Genomic DNA, 21,859 nt, shown 5'->3' on the forward strand with positions numbered 1-21,859 from the left:
AGTTTGCCGATAGCCCAAATGAGACTATCCCCCTGCCTCTGCCTGTCCCCCGCTGCTATAATAACCGCCCTCCCTCTCCCCTCTACGCTCCCACAGCGGTGTCGCTGGAGAACGGCACTGCCACGGTGGGTGCCGACTGCAGCGCCACCTACGCCGCCCAGGTGCAGTTCTCTCCCGGCCAGAGCAGTGCCGAGTGGCGCCTCCCGCTCTTGGACGACACACAGTTCGAGGGTACGGAGACGCTGGTGCTGCGGCTCTCGCAGCCCGTGGAGGCGCTCCTGGGAGCGATCAGCGAAGCTCAGCTGGAGATCAGCGATTATGAGGATGGTAAGATGTGCGGAGAGACAGCAAAGTGCGGGTATGGCGGGGATTGCTGACCCTGAAACAATAGTTACATGGCATGTCTGTCCGTCCGATCTATCAAAAGTTATGCAATGAAAAACCGGTTGTGGGTGATTCCGTCCGTTTTCCTATCACGCTACCTACGTCTGTAATGTGTTTTGGAGCCGGTGTATCTCTCTGTTCTTCTGACACCTCCGCCATATTTCAGAGTCGGTGGTGTATTTTCCCGTCTCGGAGGTACGGGTGGAGGAGAGTGCCGGTACGGTAGAGGTGGCCGTGGAGAGGGCCGGAGATCTCAGCCAAGAGCTCACCGTCCTCTGCGTCACCAGAAACGGTGAGACCTGTGAAACTGCGTTAGCAGGAACGCTGCAACCGGTGTGCAGGTAACAACTGGCAATTTTCAATGTGTCTTTCCCTCCATGACCAGTGACCACGAAACCTAAGATGCAAAGAACAGTTTTGAATTGTTCTTTTGAAGGTAGAATTGTGGCTCTATGGGACATTTTTATACAAATTTGAAGGCATTTATATAATTAATACGAATGCAAGACTTTTTACAACGCATCGACGTTAAAATGCTGCTACAATCAGGACTCTTTCCCCGTTTATCCCCAGACAGTGCCGGCGGCACGGTGGGCGGCTCTGTGCTCTCGGGCGCCGACTTCCTCTCCCGGTCCCCTGCTGCGGACGCCAGTAGGGTGACTCTGGCCCCCGGCGCCAGCCGCGCACTGTGCCCCGTCACCCTCATTGACGACGCCCGGTTCGAGCCGGAGGAGAGCTTCTGGCTGGAGCTGCGGGAGCCGCGCGGCGGCCGGCTGTCCGACCACCGGCACCGCACCGCGCGAATAATCATCTTCAGTGATGATGACGACGGTCAGTGAATGGGAAAGACACCGGGAAACTCTAGGAGGAGCATGGAGAGGATATGAGAGGGTCGCCGATGGGGTGAAACGGCGGAGAGTTATAACCCGTGATTGTTACGTAAAGCTCCAAAGCGTGACGGAAAAGAGTGAATTCAGGGCGTGGAGGCACTTACCCAGTTATGTGTATGGTTAAAAATGGTTTTTGCAAATGGCGATATATTTAAAAAGGATTAGATGATGGCTTCCGTTGAAGCTAAGTGAGTTGAGTCACCATGCGTGTTTCATTCTTCCGCCCAGACTTTACACTTGTGGTTGGTTGGACCTCACGCCGCTGACGGGTGCTATACCGTTTTCAGCGCCGTACTTTCATTTCGGCCAGCCGACTCTGGCGGTGGACGAGTCGGTCGGTACGGTGTCGGTACTGGTGTTCAGAGCGGGAACTGATCTCAGCGGTCCGTCGGCCGTCACCGTCACTTCGAGAGGCGGAGAGACGCCCAGGGCTACAGGTAGGCTAGGAGAACCGTTACTTGTTAGGTAATCGTAACTTGTCACACCTTTTTATTGTTTTTATTTGGACGTCGGCTATCCTTTCGGTGCTACCAATACTTGAGGGAGCGACGTGATAGACTTTTCAACGGAACCTTTCTTTCAACGGAACATGAACTTGGAGTATTTCGTGACGGATTTTTCATTACTGTGTGCCATTCACACATCAGACAGAAGATCAATGAGGACATCTCCTCGTCCTCCTAATACACTCAATGACTACTCGTACTCATGAGTCATGACTCTCCTTTTCACCTCCACACAGCCGGCGAGGACTACCGGGCGGTCAGTGAGACGCTTCGGTTCGGCCCTGGTCAGACCCAGGCCACCGTCCAGCTCCTGGTGCTCGACGACCCGGGCCGTCCGCGCCGCGAGGGACCCGAGCACCTTCAGCTACTGCTTCGGCTGCCGACGAACTCCACCGTCGGGCGGCCCGGCACACTCAACGTCACCATTGACGATTCGGAGAGCGACCGTGAGTAGGACCTGCTGCCGCTGCTGATGATGACAGGGATGAAGGAATTCGAGTAGGGGGGTCGGGTGAAGGTAGCCTTCGACCGCGAACTCCTGGCTCACAGTGCGCTTATATCGTATTGCATGACAAGCACCTGGGCAACACAACACCATCACATGCTCACTCGTGGGCGAGTCACAGTCGGTCAGCACCGCCGCTATGTGCCCTGGACGCTACCATGGATTAAATACTTCATCCATGACGCTACCATCCGACCCCCGGCGAGGGGCGAGCGGAGCCCCTCGCCGGGTCAGCTCAGGTCACATGACCCATCGATCCGGTGCGGGTCACCAACCAATCAACGGCCGTCACACGCACGCGGCCCGGACGGGCGCTGGCCACGGGCAGTGGCGGGGCGGCAACCGGCAACCGACAGCCGACAGATGACGACCCCTTTGATGACAGTTGACATGACAGATGAAAGTTGTGATAATTACAGTTGGCGAACTGTCAACTATACATATGCCGTCATGTGTCGATGCATATCCTGTTTTTATGCCTGTGTTGTGCAGTATGCAATGTACATTGTGCAATACGAATTGACATTGTGAATTGACCTCTCCGCCGCCGGTAGTCCCCACCCACGCGTTCGCCGAGGACTCGTACTCGGGGTTCGAGGAGGACGACCAGGTGACGGCGTACGTGGTGCGTGGCGGTGACGTCACTATGACGTCATCTGTGCGCTGCTACACGCGCCAGGGATCGGCCGAGGCTGGCGCCGACTTCGAGGAGCGGCCAGACACGGATGCTAGTCGGCTGGAGTTTGCGCCAGGTTCGTAGGTGATTCGTCAGTGCGGTAGTGTTCGCTTGTGAAACGGGCGGGCACATTGCTGAAGTCAGCCCGTCACAGTTTGTGGCAAACACAAGGGAGCAGATGGGCTTCATGTATGGTTTTACACATCTGGCATGTTTATTTGTTTGTTTATTTATTTCACAACATCGCCAACAGGCAGTACCCATTGAGAGGCGAAGTCAAAAACATACGAATACATCGAAAGAAGGAATAGATAAGAGTCTACTAGCTTTGCATGCTACATGCCTACACAATAAAAGCATATAGTAAAAATAAATATGGTGAAAATATACCTGCTATAAAAATATACCTAATATAAATATGACTAATCAATAAAAGTATACACTAAGAACAAGACGCACTGTGATAAAAGTATACAGCATGAAGTATGATGGATAAAACACTATGTCAATGGCATCGCTCTCACATACTTCCTGACATGACCTTTGAACATACAAAGGCTCATGGATGGATGTTTGGCAAAGGATGTTTGAATTGTTTCGTATTCACGACCGTTACAACTTGCAACGGTAGCTTTTGTGATTGCATTTCCGTCGTTTCGTCATGCTCAGACTGTTAGGGTGTTCCCCCGCCGGTCTACCCGAATTTATTCGAGCCTTGCTTCATTTATTTGTATTTTGTGAACGCCCATCTTTTCTGGGGCACAGCAGGGAAGTACAAAAGCAGGCATTTATTTTCTGAGGTTTCTTCGGCCCTCAAATTCGAAAACACTTGTCAGTTGAACATGGCACTGAATACTCCATGAGCACGAGATATCCTCACAGGGCCGACGACGCTGAACTAAGCGACATTCCTTTAATAGTTAATACTGTACCGACAACTGAACCCTGTTTTTTCCGACTTTCTCCACAGGGGAGACGGAGAAGCCGTGTCCGGTGATCCTGATCAACGACCACACCCACGAATCGGCCGAGACGTTCCGTCTGGCACTGGGGGAGGCGCGCGCCGGCGGCGGCCCGGCGCTCCTGGGACTCAGGAACACCACGGAGGTCACCGTGCGTGATACGGCTGACAGTGAGTGAAGAGGTGTGTCGCGGGACGGGGAGGGTGATACGCGGAGTGGGCAACTGACACGGAACGTCGGGTTGTCACGCCTGGGAGACTGACAAACTTGTCAGGGTACCTCCACACATTCCCGAATTAGAACGCAAACGATGATAGCTTTTGACATACGGGATCGAAGGGAAAGGATGACCGACATACAGAGCTAGTAGTTGGCGGTGCCGACCGGGATAGTTGGACCAAAATGGTCCGACTGACCGGGTGGGTTCGGACTGGCGCACGAATTACGGGTACGGTGTTTGCCATAGACAGGAAGGTGACGACTGACTTTTCCACAGGGTCCTGGGCGGGGATGACACACGAACGCGGACTTAATCGGCGGATACATCTTCACCTTCATCCTCATATTCGTGTTATCGGGGCAAGAGGCACGATGTCCTGTAGGGCCCGTTCTCGCCGATTTCCATAACTTCACTTAGTACTCTAACACATAAAGGAAGTGCCACCCACCCGGGACTCATTTCGCACGAGTACACAGGACGTGACCCACAGGATATGATTATGAGCGTGCATCGAACGGGACTATTCACATATCAAATCATCACAGACAGAACCGTTGTTTTCCTGCCCGGTATACCCACTGGCTACTGCGAACGGCCAGCTGAGCGGTAGGGGGGGGGGGGAGAGATTTGGGTTTTTAGTCCCGTTATTTTATTTTTAGTTACAGACAGTGATATGCCATGTCGCCTATCTGCTATGCAGAACGAGATATCGCGACTTATACCCACCCTTCCGATGCACAAGACTCTTCAACATAGGTACTGATGAAACGGTATATGTTTACAATTGGTATCGGAAATGCTGGAGCAATCTCAGACACGGCTTCAGAGCGTGTTTGCCGAAGAGGCTAACAGGGTTTGCCGTGGATTATTTGAGAGCCCCTCTATCAGGTGCTCGGCGATACAACATTGTAAACACTCGTGCTAAGGCTGCCATAAGCCAGGTGTATGCGGTGTGCTGAGTATGCAGATTGTTATTACATCAGCCAGAATGGCGTACTCCAGTCTCTTCCTTCGTGTATTCATGTTCTGAATAACATGAATCAGGCGCATCATGTGGCGTGATGTTTGTAAATAAACTAGGGAGTTGAAACATGCATGCCTACGTTTTTATCACTTATTTCCGGTGTTAGATTTTGCATCTGTTGCATACATAGTGCCAGAGTCAAACAGTCTCGCCCGATCTTTTCCCCTTGCTCCGTGCTGAACTGACTCTCTCTCTCTCTCCCTCCCTCCCTCTTTCTCCCCCACAGTACCTCTGATCAAGTTCGAGTCGCGTCGTGTGCGGGTCACCGAGCCGACCATCGCTCAGGAACCGGTGGCGGCACGGGTGGCCGTGGTGCGACTTGGCGACCTTAGCGGTACATCTGTCGTCCGACTGTACACCAGAGACGGCTCGGCACGCGCCGGACAGGACTACCATGGCGTCTCCAGAGGTGAGAGACGGGAGGGCAGCGGAGGGACGCAGCATATACTAGGGAACACGGTACTCTCTGGGGTGGACACTCAGTATATTATCATGGCATATCCACTCTCCGGTCTAAAAACTGACGGGTGGGAGATAAAAAGCAAGCGAGAGATGACCACGTAAATAGCGGTCTACACAGGGAGAGGACACACCCGGGTAACAGGGAACCACCGGCCATATGACAGGGTTTCTAGAAGTAAAACATGGGAAATTAGGGAGAAGGGGCATGATTCACTCCACCGACATACCCTCGAATTCCGAGATTCGTCCCTAGAGACCGAAAGTTGCATAGTCAATGCTGAACGGAAATGCATGTAAGTTCAGAGTAAGCCGAGCCATCGAACTACATTTACTATCAGCGATCGTCTTTGCGGTTCACCTCTAATCTACGGCAAATGAGGAAAGTGACGCCTCTTCAACCGATAACTTGTACCTATGTATAGTTCAATGCAATGCCAGTATTTGAACAGGAGGAGGAAAATGTGTCAGACAGATGGAGGGGGGAGGGGGGAGGAGGCAATAGGTGCGCGCAGAATATAGGTATAGAACAAGGTGCGCGCGGCGTGGTGCGGTCTATGATGGATGTCAAGGCGTCAAATTACCTAAGTTTACGGCGACTATCGACAGTTTTAAGTGAAATTGGTTAGTTCTATTTTCGATGGTCCTAAACGAGGCTCATTGGGTCATGTTGGCTTGATGCTGACGATCCAAAGTGATTAACAATAATTAATGAGTAATAAGCGGATAATTAGATGAATTTTGCCCAGTTTACAGCGTGGCAGAGGCAGCTTAGCGGCCGGCCCAGTGCTATTGACCGCAGTTTCTATGGGGTGATGACCCCTGCAGCTATGAATAACTCACACATAGTTCGGTCAGTGCCCACTGTTGGTCCTGATCCAGAAGCCGGACCTCCCGCCCGAGTATCAGATAGCCGCTCTATTGATCCCAGCGTACTGTATTCCCATGTAGTGGGTACGTGCGTGTGTCCTTCATCAACACACAAACTCCCCCGATCAATACGGACCGGACCTGAACCCCTAGCAACTGACCGGTCGGTGTCCACGTTGGCGACACTTGTTAGTGCACGCCCCGGACGACGCGCTAGGGTAGCGCGGTGGGCCCGTAGGAACACGCTTCGACAAGGGGTGGTACAGAACTCCAGGCGGGGGGTCCATTCGGTGTCCCAGGCAGCCGTGGTAAACAGACTCCCAGTAAACATGTAGTAGACCCGCGACCCTTTTATGGTCTGTTGGCTCTGTTCAGTCAAGTTGGTCGGTTTTATAGACTAGCTGAGCGGTGGAGTGATCAGTTTCGTTTGATGGTGTCCTAGTCACAGTCACAAATCAATGGTGACATTCGGCGTAGGACAGCAAACGCGTTGGGATTCTGCACGTCTTTGTATATTTCATCACACCAGGCGCTAAAGCGACAGTACAAAATCACAACACAAATGTCTCATGGGGTCGCCTTCGGGAACAACCCAAAAGTGTGTTAGTCAGCAGAAATTAAAGGCATGCCCTGATTTTTGTGTAGGTATGCTTACTTCCAAAACGATAGACACCACACATAAAAACGTATGTAAACTGTTCCAAGACTTCAACACGAATATCCAACAAAATACCATGGGCCAATCGCGCTCTATTTTAGCACAACGCACATGCATCTTTTATTCTAATTTTAGAGCATAACAATTAAAGCGTGACTACGCCATGCAACTCGATGGAGAAGCCGAAATCTCTTTTTAAATATTTTAGAATATCGTTTTCTTCCGATAGTAACAAAAAGGAGCCAAACATTGATCAGAAATTCTTCCAAAGTTTGGGATTACTGAAGCCTCGTTGTACCAACTTCCCAACATGGGAAACACTCACAGGCATAGCTTAGCTTTAAAGCAGATAAGGCTGGGCGAATTTTCGCACGTGCGTAAGCCCCATTCCCCACGCTGCGGCAGTCCCAGTGGCCCCCTCCCCCCCCCCCCCCGGCGGTGGTCGGTCCATCCCTGCAGTGTCGGTGACTCCGCCTAGTTCCCGGCGAGCTGGTCGAACACGGCCTTGGTGGGTCCCTTGCCCTGGACCACTGAGCGCCCGTCGCGCTCCGCCACCGTGCCGTCCGCCCTCAGGAACACCAGGGTCGGGATGCCGCTGACCTGGAACTCGGTCTTCAGCTGCTGGGCGGCCGGACTGCCGTGCGGCACGGCCAGCCACTCGCCGTGCGCCTCGTTCATGTAGGCGGCCATGTCGGCCGGAGACCGGTCCGACGAGACGAACACCACCTCCAGCTCGCAGCCGGACTCCAGCAGCGCTTCGTAGAAGTCCTTCAGCACCGGCGTGAACATGCGGCACGGAGGACACCAGTGCGCCGAGAAGTAGATGCCGATCACCTTCTTGCCGGCGAGAGCCTCAGAGCCGGCGACGAGGCCGCCAGAGGCTCCCTTCTGCAGCTGGGTCGACTTGAGAGTGTCCATGGCGAGCTGTAGAACAGACGGCGGGGTGGGGAGATCGTCAGAAGCAGCTACGCGCTCTACGGAAATGACGGAGGCGAGAAGCCGTCTGGGTGGCTAGCTGAGAATGGGGGAAGCCCCGGACGGCTGTGCGACGTATAGAGATCGGCGGCAGACGGAGCAAGCGGGGATTACATCAGCGCATCACAAACCGGTCACACAATCATGGGGACGGGAGAGAATGAGACGTCTTGGCAAGTCACAGAAGCTGGGTGACACACCGTACTGTCCGCCGATCTGGGGCGAATGTTCCCGAACGGCAAACCGGCAAGTCATGCTGTCGAGTCTCCGGACGCCGGTAAACGGGCGTGACGCCCCCGCACGGGCCGATCACGGATGGAATACTCCAAGACCGGTCAGCCGAGCGGTCACGGACGGTCGGCCCGTGTCCAGGCCTGTCGGGCCTCGGGGTCGTGATTCAAGGGGCAGTGAACTCCACGTGGCAATGGACTCACGACGTGCCCTCACGGAAGGCGACGGCACGGCACGAGAGGACGAGGTGGACCAGTTGTCGGATGGGGACTCGACGGGAGGGGATGGGGATGGGGACGGTCGTTGGACCGAGACGGCGTGTCTGTCCAGCAATCAACGAGAAACGGTGACAATTCACAGTACCGGCATTCTTCATTCACTTATGTGGTCGCGGAGAGGTCAGGTAATTAAGCTGTGGTCCTATGGCTATATAGGGCCTTGAATTGCGGTTCGGAGCCCGCGAATAGAACGGTGACACGTTTCCTTGGCGGGAAGTTGCACATTCTCGTTACTATTACGCAACGATACGTGGCATTGCCGCATTGGAGCGCTGATGCCGGTTTGCTGATTCGGAATAGAGTTTGCTTCTAGCCTTCTAAATACTGTTGAATTACGTTTTCAGTGAGATGGCAAAACGTATAATCTGATACGTTTTGCCATCAACCCCGCACAATGAAAAGCGATCTTACGATGCAATCGCACACACTTCAGCTCAGCCCTCGTATCTCATCTCATCTCAATCCACAAACACGTCGGTCTAACGTTTTACGTAATTAGAGCGCAATGGAAATTGTTGAACTTCAAAATACTGCTAAAAGAAAATAGCATTGCTGAGGAGGTTGGCTTGTGCTTAATTAAATTGTACAGTTTTACTAAACAACTGCAATCAAAATAATACAGATAAGCCGGCTTTCTAGTGCCGGTTCAATACTCACCTTGACCTTGGTTGTGAGACTTGAGCTGTCTGAAGCTGATGCGCCGGCGGCGATTCCTCACGAACTGCTTGCCTCTCGGTCACCAATCTGGTATTTATCAGCTTCCCGTGCCTACCGCGCCCTGAGTCACCAGCCGCCGAGTCGTCACCAAGACACCGGTCACCGCTTGCAGCACCAGTCGTCACCACCGCCCAGCTCCGACAGTGACGTCAGCCGCGCATGCGCAGTGCACCTCAGAGCCGGCCGACTGCCAGCCTCGTGAGAGGTGTGCACGGGTCGACCGAACCGGCCCAGCGCGACGGGCGACGGCGGAGCGACCAGCGGGCAGACAGCGCCATCTGGGGCACCCCGACCGCACAGCGCCAGCTAGGCAGGCGGTGACTGGCGATGGGGCTGGCCGCTGGGAGCCAAAATCATCCAAAGAGAAGCTCAGAATTTGGGTTGACGTCTTCGGCCTGGAACTCTGAGATCACTGTGACCATTCGATTATTTTATTCTGAAGAAACTGGTGTTATAGATGAACGTTACCCACCTTTCAGTGCCCGAAAGAATGCAGCCTTGTTTCTGACCACCCCTTCGTTCTTCCCTCAGAACTGGAGTTTGCCGTGAACGTCTCGCGACGGGTGGTACACGTGGAGACTCTAGCACCCCTCCCTCTTCCCGCAGAGCTGGAGTTCGCAGTGAACGTGTCTCGATTGGTAGTTCCCGTGGAAATCCTCTATGACCGGGACCGGGAGCATCGCGAGGCCTTCTCTGTCCATCTGACTGAGGACCAGAGAGGTGTGGCCAACGTGACGCAGGACAGGGCCGTCGTCTATGTCGAGGTAAGTTCTACAGGGCTGTCGTCATGTCGAGGTAAGGAATACAGGGGTCATGTTCTATGCTTAGCCTATGTCAAGGTCAGTGACCCAGACATGGCCGTCGTCTATGTAGACTGTAGAGGTAAGTGCCTTATTGCAGTACCTTGCATGGACCTTGTCTATGTCGAAACGCTTGCCTAAAGAACAATTGATAATGTCGATAGGTGTCGATAGGTAGGCATTTGCCTATGTAGAGCTGTCATCTTCGTTAGGTTTTGAGTAGTTCGTACCTTATGCTTCGATGTCGTATTAGTTCATACATGCGTACATTTTACATACGCCGCTGTGTAACATGGATCGCGTATGCTACCCGTTTCTCATAAATCTTGCCGCCTGACCTCAGAAACACCCACCACACCGCGCCCCGTGAGTAACCCGTCCCCCCTCCCCCTGCGTGTCACAGGAGGTGGAGGTGGCCGCCGATGTCACGTTCCCGGCCCCGCCACTGGTCGTATCGCTCCAGGACTACGGGGACGTTCCCGCGGCACTGGAGGCACTGCTGGCCGGCTATCCGGTAGTCTGTGTCACCGTGAGTGGAATTGGGAGAGGGAGAGGGGAACTGGATATGATAGCAATAGTCTGCGAGGAACGGATGTTTGACCCCTCTGGGGGTTTATTATGATGTGTTCGGTGGTCACAGACTGGTCATGTTAGAATAAAACGGTGTTTTTCGTCTTGTCTATGCATGTGGTCATGCTTTTGCATGGTCATTGTCAAGCGAAGCTAGGATAAAATGGTGTTTTCCCTTTCAACTGGCTGTGGTCATGCTTTTTTGTGGCATTCGCTTGCATTCAAGCGACACATCCATAACATCCAAAACATATGATACTTTCACAAAACATCCATGTGTGTTATTCACGATGTTTTCAGCTCCCAGATTTCATGATTGATCGGAAACCGTCAATATATGGGCGTTAGACAGGCACTACCCTCTTCATCCATCGACCACCAGACTCTCACTGCCGTTTGCGTGACAGGCGTGTGACCCGGCGCACCCCGAGTTCGCCCGTCTGGGCCCGCTGTGTGCCCGGGAGGGGGTGGACAATAATCACACCGTGTACCGGTGGATGGTGGCCTCCCCCGCGCCACCCGGCCAGCCGCCGCGGCCGCTCCGACAACTCACCGCAGCCGTGTTCTTCGCAGGGTGAGACGGTCACGGCGGCGGGCAGGGAGTGTTAGGGACAGTCGAACTGGGGCCTCTTGCACCAAACTACCTAGCTAGGTAAAATCGAAAAACCGGTTTCAGAATAAGCTAATCTAACGGTGGTAAATTTGTTTGCAATAGCCCAATACATAATCCTACATGTGCTTGCTAAATTTTGCACGCAGATTGTTACATTTGAGACTTGAACTGGGTATACGATTCAAAATAATCCAAGCATTGGTGCAAGAGGATTTTGGTGCAAGAGGCCTCTGGTCATCGATTCCACCAATTTACTGACATTGGCGCATTATTTCAGTCTCGATTGCTTATTTTGGCCATAATTGTTTTTTGTCTGCTCTCACTAGTTAGTCTTTCATACGCTTTTATGTCAACTTGTCAACTTGATCATACCAACTGTTTACTGCCCACACATGTTTAGCAAATATCCCTCTTTTTCTTAACTGTCGTTTGCTGATCAACATTGCATGTTTGCAGTACACCACTCTTCGTATCCTCACCCCAGCTCTCTCACCTCTCCCCAGCACCTCTGAGCGTACTCTGGACTCTGTCTATGTACCGGTCGGCGGTCGGGTGCAGTGTGCGGCGCGCGCGGCGGACGCGGCCGGCCGGCCCGGCGCCGAGCTGCTCTCACAGCCTGCAGAGGTGGACGCTGCCAGAGGACTGTGTGAGCCGCGACTGGCGGGGACCATCGGGGCTGAGCCTTTTACGGCGAAACTCAAATACACCGGTGAGTGGCCGGGAATACTCATGGGAGGTCACATAAACAGCCTAGATGATAGCCTGAAATGAAAGGTCAGGAGATATAAACGTGGCTGGTCTGTTGACGCAGGACTTAAGTTATTGTTATTGTTGACCAGTGGCTGTTACACAATAATATCGACTTAACGGCATTAGTCACTCCTTCTGTCTGCCGAATGATGCTCATATAAGTCATCAATCAGTCATCAAGGGACATCACGACTCGAGGCTGACTGTTCCGTCGCCCCGTTCCAGGCGCTGACGACCCGACCCACCCTCACAAGGTGCGAGTCACCGTGCTTATCCCCCACGTGGACGGTCTGCTCCCGGCGCTCTCCACGCGACCTCTCAACAACTTCGACCTCACGCTGAGTAGCCGGGCGGCACGGCTCGGTAACCACCGCTGCTCGAACCTGCTGGACGCTGGTGAGGTCCGCACCGGCGCCGGGTTCATCACAAACGCCACGGCCGCGCCGGTGACCGCCGCCGCGCCGGTGGCCGCCCACCAGCTGGACGCCGCGCTTCGCCCGGCGCGCACGCTGCGCTTCTACCGCTCGCTGGACTGGCAGGGCTGCGTGTGGCGGTTCGAGGCCGAGTACTCGGTGTCGGAGCTGGTGTCGGTGTGCGGGGCACGGATCGGCGCCGCGCCGGCCCACGACGGTCTGCTCCAGTCGCTGGTGGCTCTGACGGTGCCGCTGTATGTGAGCTATGTGTTCCTGGCGCCGGAGACACCCGACGGGTGGCAGCATAGTGACATGGCCACGCAGCTGAGGTGAGCGTAGGGAGGGGTACTGGGTCAGGGGAAGGAGAGTGATTGAGAAATCAGACGGCCACGGGGCTCAAATCATTGGATGGTTTGAGAGTCAGCTGGTGCCTCTTGGGAAGCGATAGTCAGCTCAGGCAGCATCATGAGGGAGTAGCGGCTAGCTACGAGGGGGTATCGAAAAGTTCTGATCATCACCACGAATGCAATGTGATAGAAATTTGATTTTTTTACATGATGTTCATTACTCCTTTACAAGTCACCACACACGACCGCAAACTTTTTGCATCATTTCTTGAGCTGCCTCAGGCGGTCATTGTAGAACCATCGCACTGTCCCGTAAATCACTGTTCCATCTCATCAATGACGTCATTTCTGTCCTTAAATCACCGGCCATACTGTGGATTCTTCATCTCTCGTAACAATCAAGAGCCTGTTAATACCCGGTCAGGTGAATTTCTTAGATGCGGCAGGATTTAATGTTCACATCATGTTCTGTCTTCAATCGCAGCTCATGACGAATGGGCGGGAGCGCTGTCGGTGCGGATAAAACATCTTTATTGGGCTTTTTTTGCGGCAATTCTGCTTGAGGCCATCTCGCAACTTCTTCAAAAATGTGCAGTGGTGCTTGCTTATCATTATCCGACCATCATCAAGACAGTCGGTAATGGCTATCCAACGCCAGATCCAGAACACTGATAGCATTGACCTTCCATATCGGCTTCTGCATCTTCGCCTTTTAAGAAGGACAGATGTGCCGTGCTTAAACTTCTTGATCATCTTTTTGTCTCTGGATCATGCACATAGACCCAGCATTCGTCACAAGTCATCAAATTATGGAAGATGTCTTCAATTTCCTAAAAAAAGGCCTAGTTTTGATTTCGAAGGGCCAAGACGCATTTTTCTCTTGAACAAAGTAGACACACGAACTTCTAAGCGGGCTGACTCCTTTATCGTCTGTAGTTCTTCGCTGATAATATTTTCAGGCACTGCCAGCATTGAGACCTTTCTGTTGCACAGTCATCTGAAAGGTCACACGACGATCTGTAAGGATGAGGTCCTCCACTTCTTTCACAGTCACCACCTTATCAGTCACTGGTAGCCACTCACTTCTTGACTCCCCTGCAAGGGCCATGCAACCAAGTTGAAAATTATTTCTTCATTTTCGGTAAGTGCACGAGATGGGCTTTCCTCGCCATAAACTGATTTCACGTTCTTGATGTATTTTCTCAGTGTGGTACCGTTTCAAATGCATTAGTTGGATGACGGTTCGGTCCTCAATGGGCCCAATACTCATCTTTTTTACTTCTAAGTCTCTCCTACATAAGATAAAACCACTTCTCAGGATTCTCTTTGCGGGAACATTGTTCTTAAGAACCAAATATAATACCAACCAAAAATCATCAAAATCGGTCTACATCTTCTATGTGATGATCAGAACTTTCCGATACCCCCTCGTAGATCAGGGATCGTACCACATATCCTCACTCCTCAGCTCAGGGAGTTGGTCACCCTGATCACATTGAACGACGAGGACAGACGAGCTGCTCTTGAGCTCCATTTTATATTACACCCAGGGAGCTAATGTTCCATCCGGGGATCCGGGGGATCCGTCAACTGATTGAAAGGTCACACTGACCGCTCGTCTGGTCTGGTCTCGTCCGACTGGCCACATTGTCCCAGTTTGTGCCCTATCTTCTCTACCCCACCGTATTACCCCGCCACGCCTTTCACCCTCCACCCTTCCGTTCACAGGCTGACGTTTGCGTACGACACATCTGTCCTGTGGTCGGAGGGGATCGGACCGCCGTCCCTCTCCCCTGCCGGTGGTCAGCTCCACCCCACCGGTATGAGGCTCAGAGAGGACGGCCGGCTGGCGGTCACCTTCCGAACAGAGGCCGCCTTCAGGGGAATGTTTGTACTGGAGCACCAGGCGCTGAGGTGAGCGGTCGCGCCGGGGCGTCGGCGTTGTACATTGTGCTGTTTTAACACCAGCTTTAGCGGTGTTGCTGATGCGAGTGCACAACATCTGGTGAAACGTAAACTAAACCGTTTCAGCTACTATAATGGCTTGGCGGTGTTATATTGCGTCCGCGGGATCCGCATAATCAGCATAATCCAGTTGTGCATTGTTCGTTCAGATAGCATACTTATAGTACGGTTGGTTTACTGCTAATGTTTTTGTTCTGTCGACCTAATAACAGCCCAACAGCTCCATGTTGTGCCGATTGTCCAATCTCGTGTCCAATGCCCACACTCCCACTGACGCCCGCCCCGTCCGTCCCCCAGCGGTGTACGCTCTCGGGTGACGAGTAACGACCACACGGAGATGTCGTTCACGCTGCGTCTTACCCACTCGGAGCCCACGTTCGAGCAGCCCACCCAGCAGTGGGAGTTCGTCTCCGACTTTGCCGTGAGTCAAACGGCGCTCTCGGGAGTGTAAGGTCACATGGGAAAAACGGGCTGGCGTTTTGTGGCGTGATGTGGAAGCTTGTGTCGTAGGGAGTCGGTACTCGTACTGTCAGATTAGGAGTCGGAGAGATCGAGTTACGCTGTAGTTGTTTTTCTGGTTTTTTGGTTTATTGGCTATATTTATTCGTTACATTTTATGGTTATTATGTAAAATAAGCGATTTTTTGGTCCATGTATTACGTTGCATGCATTTTATTTTATCTAGGTTTGTTTGTTTGTTTGTTTGTTTGTTTGTTTGTTTGTTTGTTTTGTTGGGTTAGGCCCTTTCGGTCCAATTAGAATCCCAGTGGTCGGCAGGTCATTCGGGGTCGTGCCCCCTTTTTGGGCGCCAGGCAGGGCCATTACCCCCACCTACCAGACCCCATTGCTGACACAACTAAGTTTACTGCCAAATTCCATACCGTCCTGGAACTCTTTGGGTATTTGTGCATTTCCAATGCATCAAATTTAAAACATGACACTTCCTCCACAAAACATTTAATGCCTATATCCCAGTAGCGGCGGAACACCTTCAATTAAGGGGGAGGGGGGAACACTGCCGACTTTTGGTCCCATTCTTTCCATGCAACGCCCATAGGGCTGGGCTAATGTTAAAATGCAAAAATCAAAGGGTGCACGGTGCCCCGGTGCCCTCCCCGTTCCGCCGCCTATGCTATATCCCATTTAACCCTTGTACGTATAGGGGCGGCGGGTGGTTTTTCGTTAAAAGCTCACGTAAAAGGCATTGGATGACGACCAAATTGTACCCTCGAGCCCATCATTTTTTTTTTCACCAGCCCGGAAAATATCATGACCTGAGACCTGTTTTACCAACAGAAAAATAACCGCCTGCCGGAATTTTTGCCTCAAGACCGCTTCACATACGGAGCGTAAACGCGATGGGCTCGTAAGCGGATAGGGCTTTACCGTTTACGCTCCATATGTGAAACGATCTTTAGGCAAAAATTCCGGCAGGCGGCTATTTTTCTGCTGGTAAAACTGGCCTCTGGACCCATAATGACCGTTGGCTTATGAGCTTTTTCTGGAGATCATCTTGAGCCATAAAATCTCACTTCAAGAAGTTATAGCGGGTCCCGATTTTCTCGACACTTATCATTGCCCTCTTGAATGAGACGGAATGACCAAGGACCTTAAAAATGGGCAGCAGCGGCTTCCTATGGTCACGGGTAGCACGCTCGTCTTTTTTATGCACAGCTCCATATCAGAGTCCGAGAGGCCGCGGGGGTCCGATCGACTCCTCCCCCTTACGTTAGCGGCTGTTGAAACGCCAACAGACGGGCGACGGTTAAAAGTTGCAGCTGCTTTTGAACGACTGTACGGAGGGGTGAGATGGTGAGGCGAGCAGGTGCGTGAAAATTGGTATCTAATCAATGTGTGCTGTGCCTTTGGCCTGGGCTAATCTTTGAACCCTGGGATGCAACAGTCACGATGGCTCCATCACTGGAGCTACAAACTCTAAAAAGATAGGCTTTCTCAGAATCCCTCATTACCCCCACCGAAAGGGCTCCATTACCCCCAAAGGGGGCATGCCCCACCATTTGCCGACCCCTGAATTAGACCATTTCAGAGCCGGAAGGATGATAGGAATTAGGGGGAGACATTGGTCTGGGCAGGCACCCTAGTGAGTCACCGGGGCTGAGCCCATCCCGAAGGACAGGCCAGCCAGCCCCAAGGCACTCACTGCACCCGGCTACGGGGTGCCGCCGCTCCCTCGGGAGCAGCGGTGCCGCTCCAAGGGAGCAGCCCGCATGAGATAAAGTTCCCTGTCCAGCCCGGAGGGAGGTTGCGGCGTGGAGAAGGATTTCAGTATCCTGAGGATAGAAGCACGGAACGGTGTATGGATGGGATAGACCTTCTGGCGTTTTGTGTCTGCTTTGGTAGCTTGTGTCGTACTCGGGACTACTGTCAGATTTGGAGTAGGAGACTGGAGAGATCGAGTTATGCTTACATATTTTAGATATGTTGGGTATTATAGGTTTATTGATTATAGCTATCTATTATTTATTATGAGTTATGTCATTAAGTAAGATTTAACGATTTTTATCGTCCATGCACTATGCCGTATGCATTTTTATATCTAAGCCTTGACCTCTGAGGCGTATGTGTCGTTATTTTGTCAGGCGCGCGACTACTCTGGCAACTTCAGCGTGCTCCTGGTGCCCTGCCTGGCCGAGGAGGCTGTTCTGTTCTCTGAGCCGCCCCGCTGCAACCCGGCGCCGCCCACCGAGTTTGACCTGCTCGTCAGGTGAGGTCACGTGAGGCTAGCTCAGGTGAAATCAGCTTGGATAGGTCCCCTTTTTTGCCGTTATCAATAATTCTGGTGCATGATTCGCAGTAGGAAAAGGCCAAAGTTTTAAAGACTTAACCCTCGCCCATGTAGGGGGGGGGGTTGGTGCAACCCCCCCCCTGAGGTTTTTCGGAAATAGTGCAAAAACGGCGGCGCGCAGCGCCGCCAAATTTTGGGTATCTTATGGGGCAAACCTTGCGCATCTTTTGATAAAAAATTTGACCGGGTCATGTCAGGTCACGGAGTTATGACGTCACAAAGGGAACAGCCTCCGGCCGGATTTTCACAAACTGAGTGCCAACGCCCGAGGTTTCCTGCCGGTGGTACGAAGATCGGTTGATGGATCGTGATGAAACTTCCCATGCATGTTGGGGCAAGTATTGGCTATCATATGGTATAAGAAACTTGACCGGGTCAGGTCAGGTCACGGAGCTATGACGTCACAAGAGGAACAGCGTCCGGTACTATTTTTGAAAAGCGCCCGAACCACTATTTTGCTAATTCTTGTCACCTCAATGGGAATATGCAGCAATATTAGCTTCTATAGGGAGCAAATGGACCTCCCAAATCCAAAAATACAATCAGATTTCAAAAATTTAAATTTTGATTTTTCGAATTTCTGCCGCCGACTGTGACCTTGCCAACTTCCGGCGCTCCCAACGCGCCATTTTTAGAGCTAGGGAAACGAAATACATACCAAACGATAGAGAATTGATCAAGGAACACGATAGTGAAGGTTTCAAGTCGATATCTCCCACCGTTTTGCCGCAATCGCCGCCGAAAGTTGAAAAAAGTCTATTTTTCCGAAAATTTGACCTTTGACCGGTCAAAAGTAGGTCAAATGTTGACCTAGGACCAAAAAATATACCACCAATCGCGAGATCTCGGCGAGAGCAATCCGTTGGTCTTTTCCGCTAAGCTCTACGACGCTCCGGTTTCAAACGCCAAGGGGGGGGTCGCACCAACCCCGCCCCCCCCTGCATGGGCGAAGGTGGCAGATCGCCGTTTACGGGCGAGGGTTAAGTACCGCCGCCAAAATTTCAAAGCACAAAAGTTCAAAACTCGTGTATTTTCATAGTCGTTTTTAGGCGAAGTTGGGAGCTATTATTTATTAGTAACTCCATCTGCGTTTTAGTCCTAGTTTCACGTAATCGGTAATGTTCACTGCTTTTAGAATAGATCCCCGTGACAAATGATAATCATCTCTTTTGTCTTGTCATAACCCGACGATCTCTCGCTCTGACGACTGACGTTTTTACTCTGTATGACCCCGGCGCTGACGGCTGCCGGCAGGTTTCAGCAGGTCAGTGACCCCGTGCCGGCCCAGTTCTCCCTGAACACCCAGTTCCACGTGATGAAGAAGAGGGAGGCCTGGCTGTCGGCCGACCCGACCCGACTGGGGACCAGCGACGCCGACGTGGCCTTCGCGCCCGGTGAGAAATGAAGCCGGGCCTCAGGGGTCTCTTATGTTGTTGAGAAGGATAACTTCTCAAATGGGGCTGGTACCGTGAGGACAGTCACCGTTGGGATAGATACGTGTGCTCGAAGGATGACCATTGGGGCTGGTCCCATATATGTTCAGTAGCTCACTATCAGTCTCACGCCGGGTCTCTTGGGAGACGTTTAGACGTTCGTCTCGCGGAAGTAACACCTGACCAATAACCAATGACGCATGTCACCATTGTACCGATAGCAAGAAGTATGCGTAAAAGTTACGTGTTTAGCCGTGTGCCCGTCTGAACTCAGCCAATCGAAACGTCCTGACTCCTGATCTTGTGACGTTCACAGTCTGTCAATCCTTACCTACATAGGTACGACCTCGCGTCAGTCCTTCTGTGTCTGACCATCCCCGAACCGTCTGTCTTCCCCAGGCGAGCGGGTGCTGGGCAGGATCATGGTCGACCCCGTCCAGTACCTGGGCGGGTCGTTCCACCTCTCCATCGACAAGTGTTTCCTCTGTGTCGGCGCCGACGGCTACGTGCCAAAGTTTAGCCCCGATACAGACGAGTTTGGCTGTGTGGTGCACTCGGAGAGCCTGCTGCATCACTTCAAAATACTGGTGAGATGGTCCCGCACGCCTCTCAAAGTACTTCCATTGCGAGCTTCAACTAAAGATTAGCTATTCAAAGCTCACTTGTGTTGGCTGTATGCCGAACGCCGTTCCTGCGTACGTCATAGCCGCGTGTATTCTTCACACATTTCGGCTACCTCAGCAATCAGCTGCGGTTTGCGCATCGGCCGGTTAGCTCAGTTGGTTAGAGCGTCGTGCTAATAACGCGAATGTCGTGGGTTCGACCCCCACACTGGCCAGTGTTTTCACTCTTTCTCGCCCGCTTTCAGGATCGCGATGACCCGAGCTCTGTGATCGCCACATTCAAGTCAGTGCCATTCCATTCTCGGTTTGTCACAAATGACGTGGAGGCAGCTGTCTTGCGGAATCAAACTAACTTCGATGGGTTTTCCTTTGAGTCATCACCACTCTTCCAAGTAAGTAAACACGGCATTTAGAGCATAAATAAGCGTCAAGCAGTCAGCATTGTCCAAGGAATGCTTGCTTTCTGAATACTTTTACCACATCACTGGTGTCACTACAGCCTGTAGAAGTAGGCTGCTGTGGAAGCTCGGTCCAATGCTATATTTAGTTCACCTTTGTCTTCTCAATTTCTCAAATTAACTTGATTTATTCAGGCATTTATACAAAGTTTGTATCGTTATTCAGCAGTTCTGCTGACATTTGACAGAGCTGTGTGGTTTTATCGATCTGTTTTGTTTCACAGGTCGCTCAAGGTCGCCACTGGTTCATCCACTGTATTTACGAAATTCAGTCCGCCAAGGACAGCGTGTATCGGCAGAGGCGACACGTGCTGACCTCTACGGACACTGTGAGTACTAAAGCTTCTGTGGCCGTCCGTCGGGTCGCGCGCGATGCGCCGGTGGACGGGATCGGTCGCGGCGGGCGCGGTACCAACATGCACGTGCTGTCGCTGGACTACAGCGCTGCTGCGGCTGCCGGCGAAGGGCGCGGGCCGGACAGCGGTGAGCTGCTGCTGATTCTGGGCGGTCTAATGCTGGGCGTAGTGTCCTCCCTGCTGCTGGGTCTGCTGGTGCGGCGCCGCTGGCTCTCCAAGCCACGACCAGCGGCGGCCGGTGCCCCACACACCACCCTCCACACCACCGCCTACAGTTCACTGCACGGTCGAGAGATGTCACTGCTGTCTTCCCACCCCCACAAACTACCAGCGGGGGACCGGTACAGCGAGTACGAGCCTCTCTCGCCGACCTCCAGCTGTGTGACGATCTCGGCACGGTCCCAGGCGTCCACAGGGGTGGGCCGGCCGGCACTGTGGAGCTCTGCCTCCGGGCTGCGCTGGGGCGAGCCGCTGGAGCCTCCCGTGTGGGGCGGTGGAGGACTGAGACCCGGGCGGCCGGTGGTGGGCTCCGGGGTACCGCGGGTGCTCAGAGAGTACCTGTATGATGAGGACTGCTCAGAGGTGTAGATGAGGTCGGGCTCTCTGGACCTGGGGGCAGCGCTGGGGAGGGGAGCGGGTGACGCAAGTGGCGACTTACCAAGAAAAGCCGCCAGCCATGGACCATTGGACCAATGTTGGGCCCGAGTTTGACATGAGAGCTTGATGGCCGATAGTACTGCCGTTTTTATTTTCGTATGTATGTATTTGTTGTCATTGAGTGGTTCAGTACAGTGAATGATTGTTCAACAGCATTCCGATATCTGATACTTAGCGATAGTTTTGATAGTTATGATGACTTTGCTCTTCGGCACATTGATAATGATCACTCAGCTGTTTTGGAGATTGGTAGAATTCATCTGCTCATTTAGATATGTTTCATGCTTGTCCTACCGTATCGTTTTATTTGCATCGTCTCACGGCTGGGAATTATCATTTTGATTTGTGTTTGTTATTTGTACCGTTTTACATTGCTAAGTTATGATATTTATTGTAGCGATGTTACGTGTTGTTGGCGATGGACGTGTCGGGATAAATATGTATAAACCGACTCTTCCCTTTTTGTATAAAATACATGTTTTCTAATCCGTCCGAAAAGAGTTATTTCTGGGCTGTTCTGTGAGGTATGCCGCATTACCCACATAAACAACAGTAACGACAATGCCAGCTCAATGTTCGCGCACATCCCGCCCAGTGTCGAGTACTGCACTGTAGGTAGCTACGAGCCCGCAAAATACCCCGTATATCATTTCCAGCAAATGGTTACCGTGAATCGCTTCAGGCACTGTCATTCCGCTGTCATTCCCTCGCCC

At 52.4% G+C, this 21,859-nt stretch overlaps 2 protein-coding genes and 1 non-coding gene across 3 annotated transcripts; 2 read left to right on the forward strand and 1 right to left on the reverse strand.

Annotated features, from left to right (window-relative positions):
• The first annotated feature begins 1,982 nt into the window (after positions 1-1,982).
• Positions 1,983-21,638, forward strand: LOC122367031 (FRAS1-related extracellular matrix protein 2-like). The gene is made up of 16 exons (XM_043339789.1): positions 1,983-2,226; positions 2,840-3,037; positions 3,932-4,093; positions 5,394-5,576; positions 9,962-10,119; positions 10,559-10,684; positions 11,133-11,299; positions 11,842-12,047; positions 12,314-12,830; positions 14,577-14,762; positions 15,111-15,234; positions 17,414-17,538; positions 18,874-19,013; positions 19,452-19,639; positions 19,921-20,067; positions 20,358-21,638. The coding sequence occupies exons 1-16, from the start codon at positions 1,983-1,985 to the stop codon at positions 21,075-21,077; spliced, it is 3,591 nt and encodes a 1,196-aa protein (XP_043195724.1). The 3' UTR covers positions 21,078-21,638.
• LOC122366806 (nucleoredoxin-like protein 2) lies at positions 7,001-9,543 on the reverse strand. The gene is made up of 2 exons (XM_043339416.1): positions 9,296-9,543; positions 7,001-8,078 (listed from the first exon to the last, which is right to left on the reverse strand). Exon 2 carries the CDS (start codon positions 8,070-8,072, stop codon positions 7,629-7,631), a length of 444 nt encoding a protein of 147 aa, XP_043195351.1. The 5' UTR covers positions 8,073-8,078; positions 9,296-9,543; the 3' UTR covers positions 7,001-7,628.
• On the forward strand, positions 19,817-19,890 carry Trnai-aau. The gene has a single exon. It is a non-coding gene; the product is annotated as a tRNA-Ile (tRNA).
• Positions 21,639-21,859: the final 221 nt, after the last annotated feature.

The sequence above is a fragment of the Amphibalanus amphitrite genome, unplaced genomic scaffold (assembly GCF_019059575.1).
Source record: "Amphibalanus amphitrite isolate SeventyFive unplaced genomic scaffold, NRLGWU_Aamphi_draft 000030F_arrow, whole genome shotgun sequence".
Taxonomy (NCBI): domain Eukaryota; kingdom Metazoa; phylum Arthropoda; class Thecostraca; order Balanomorpha; family Balanidae; genus Amphibalanus; species Amphibalanus amphitrite.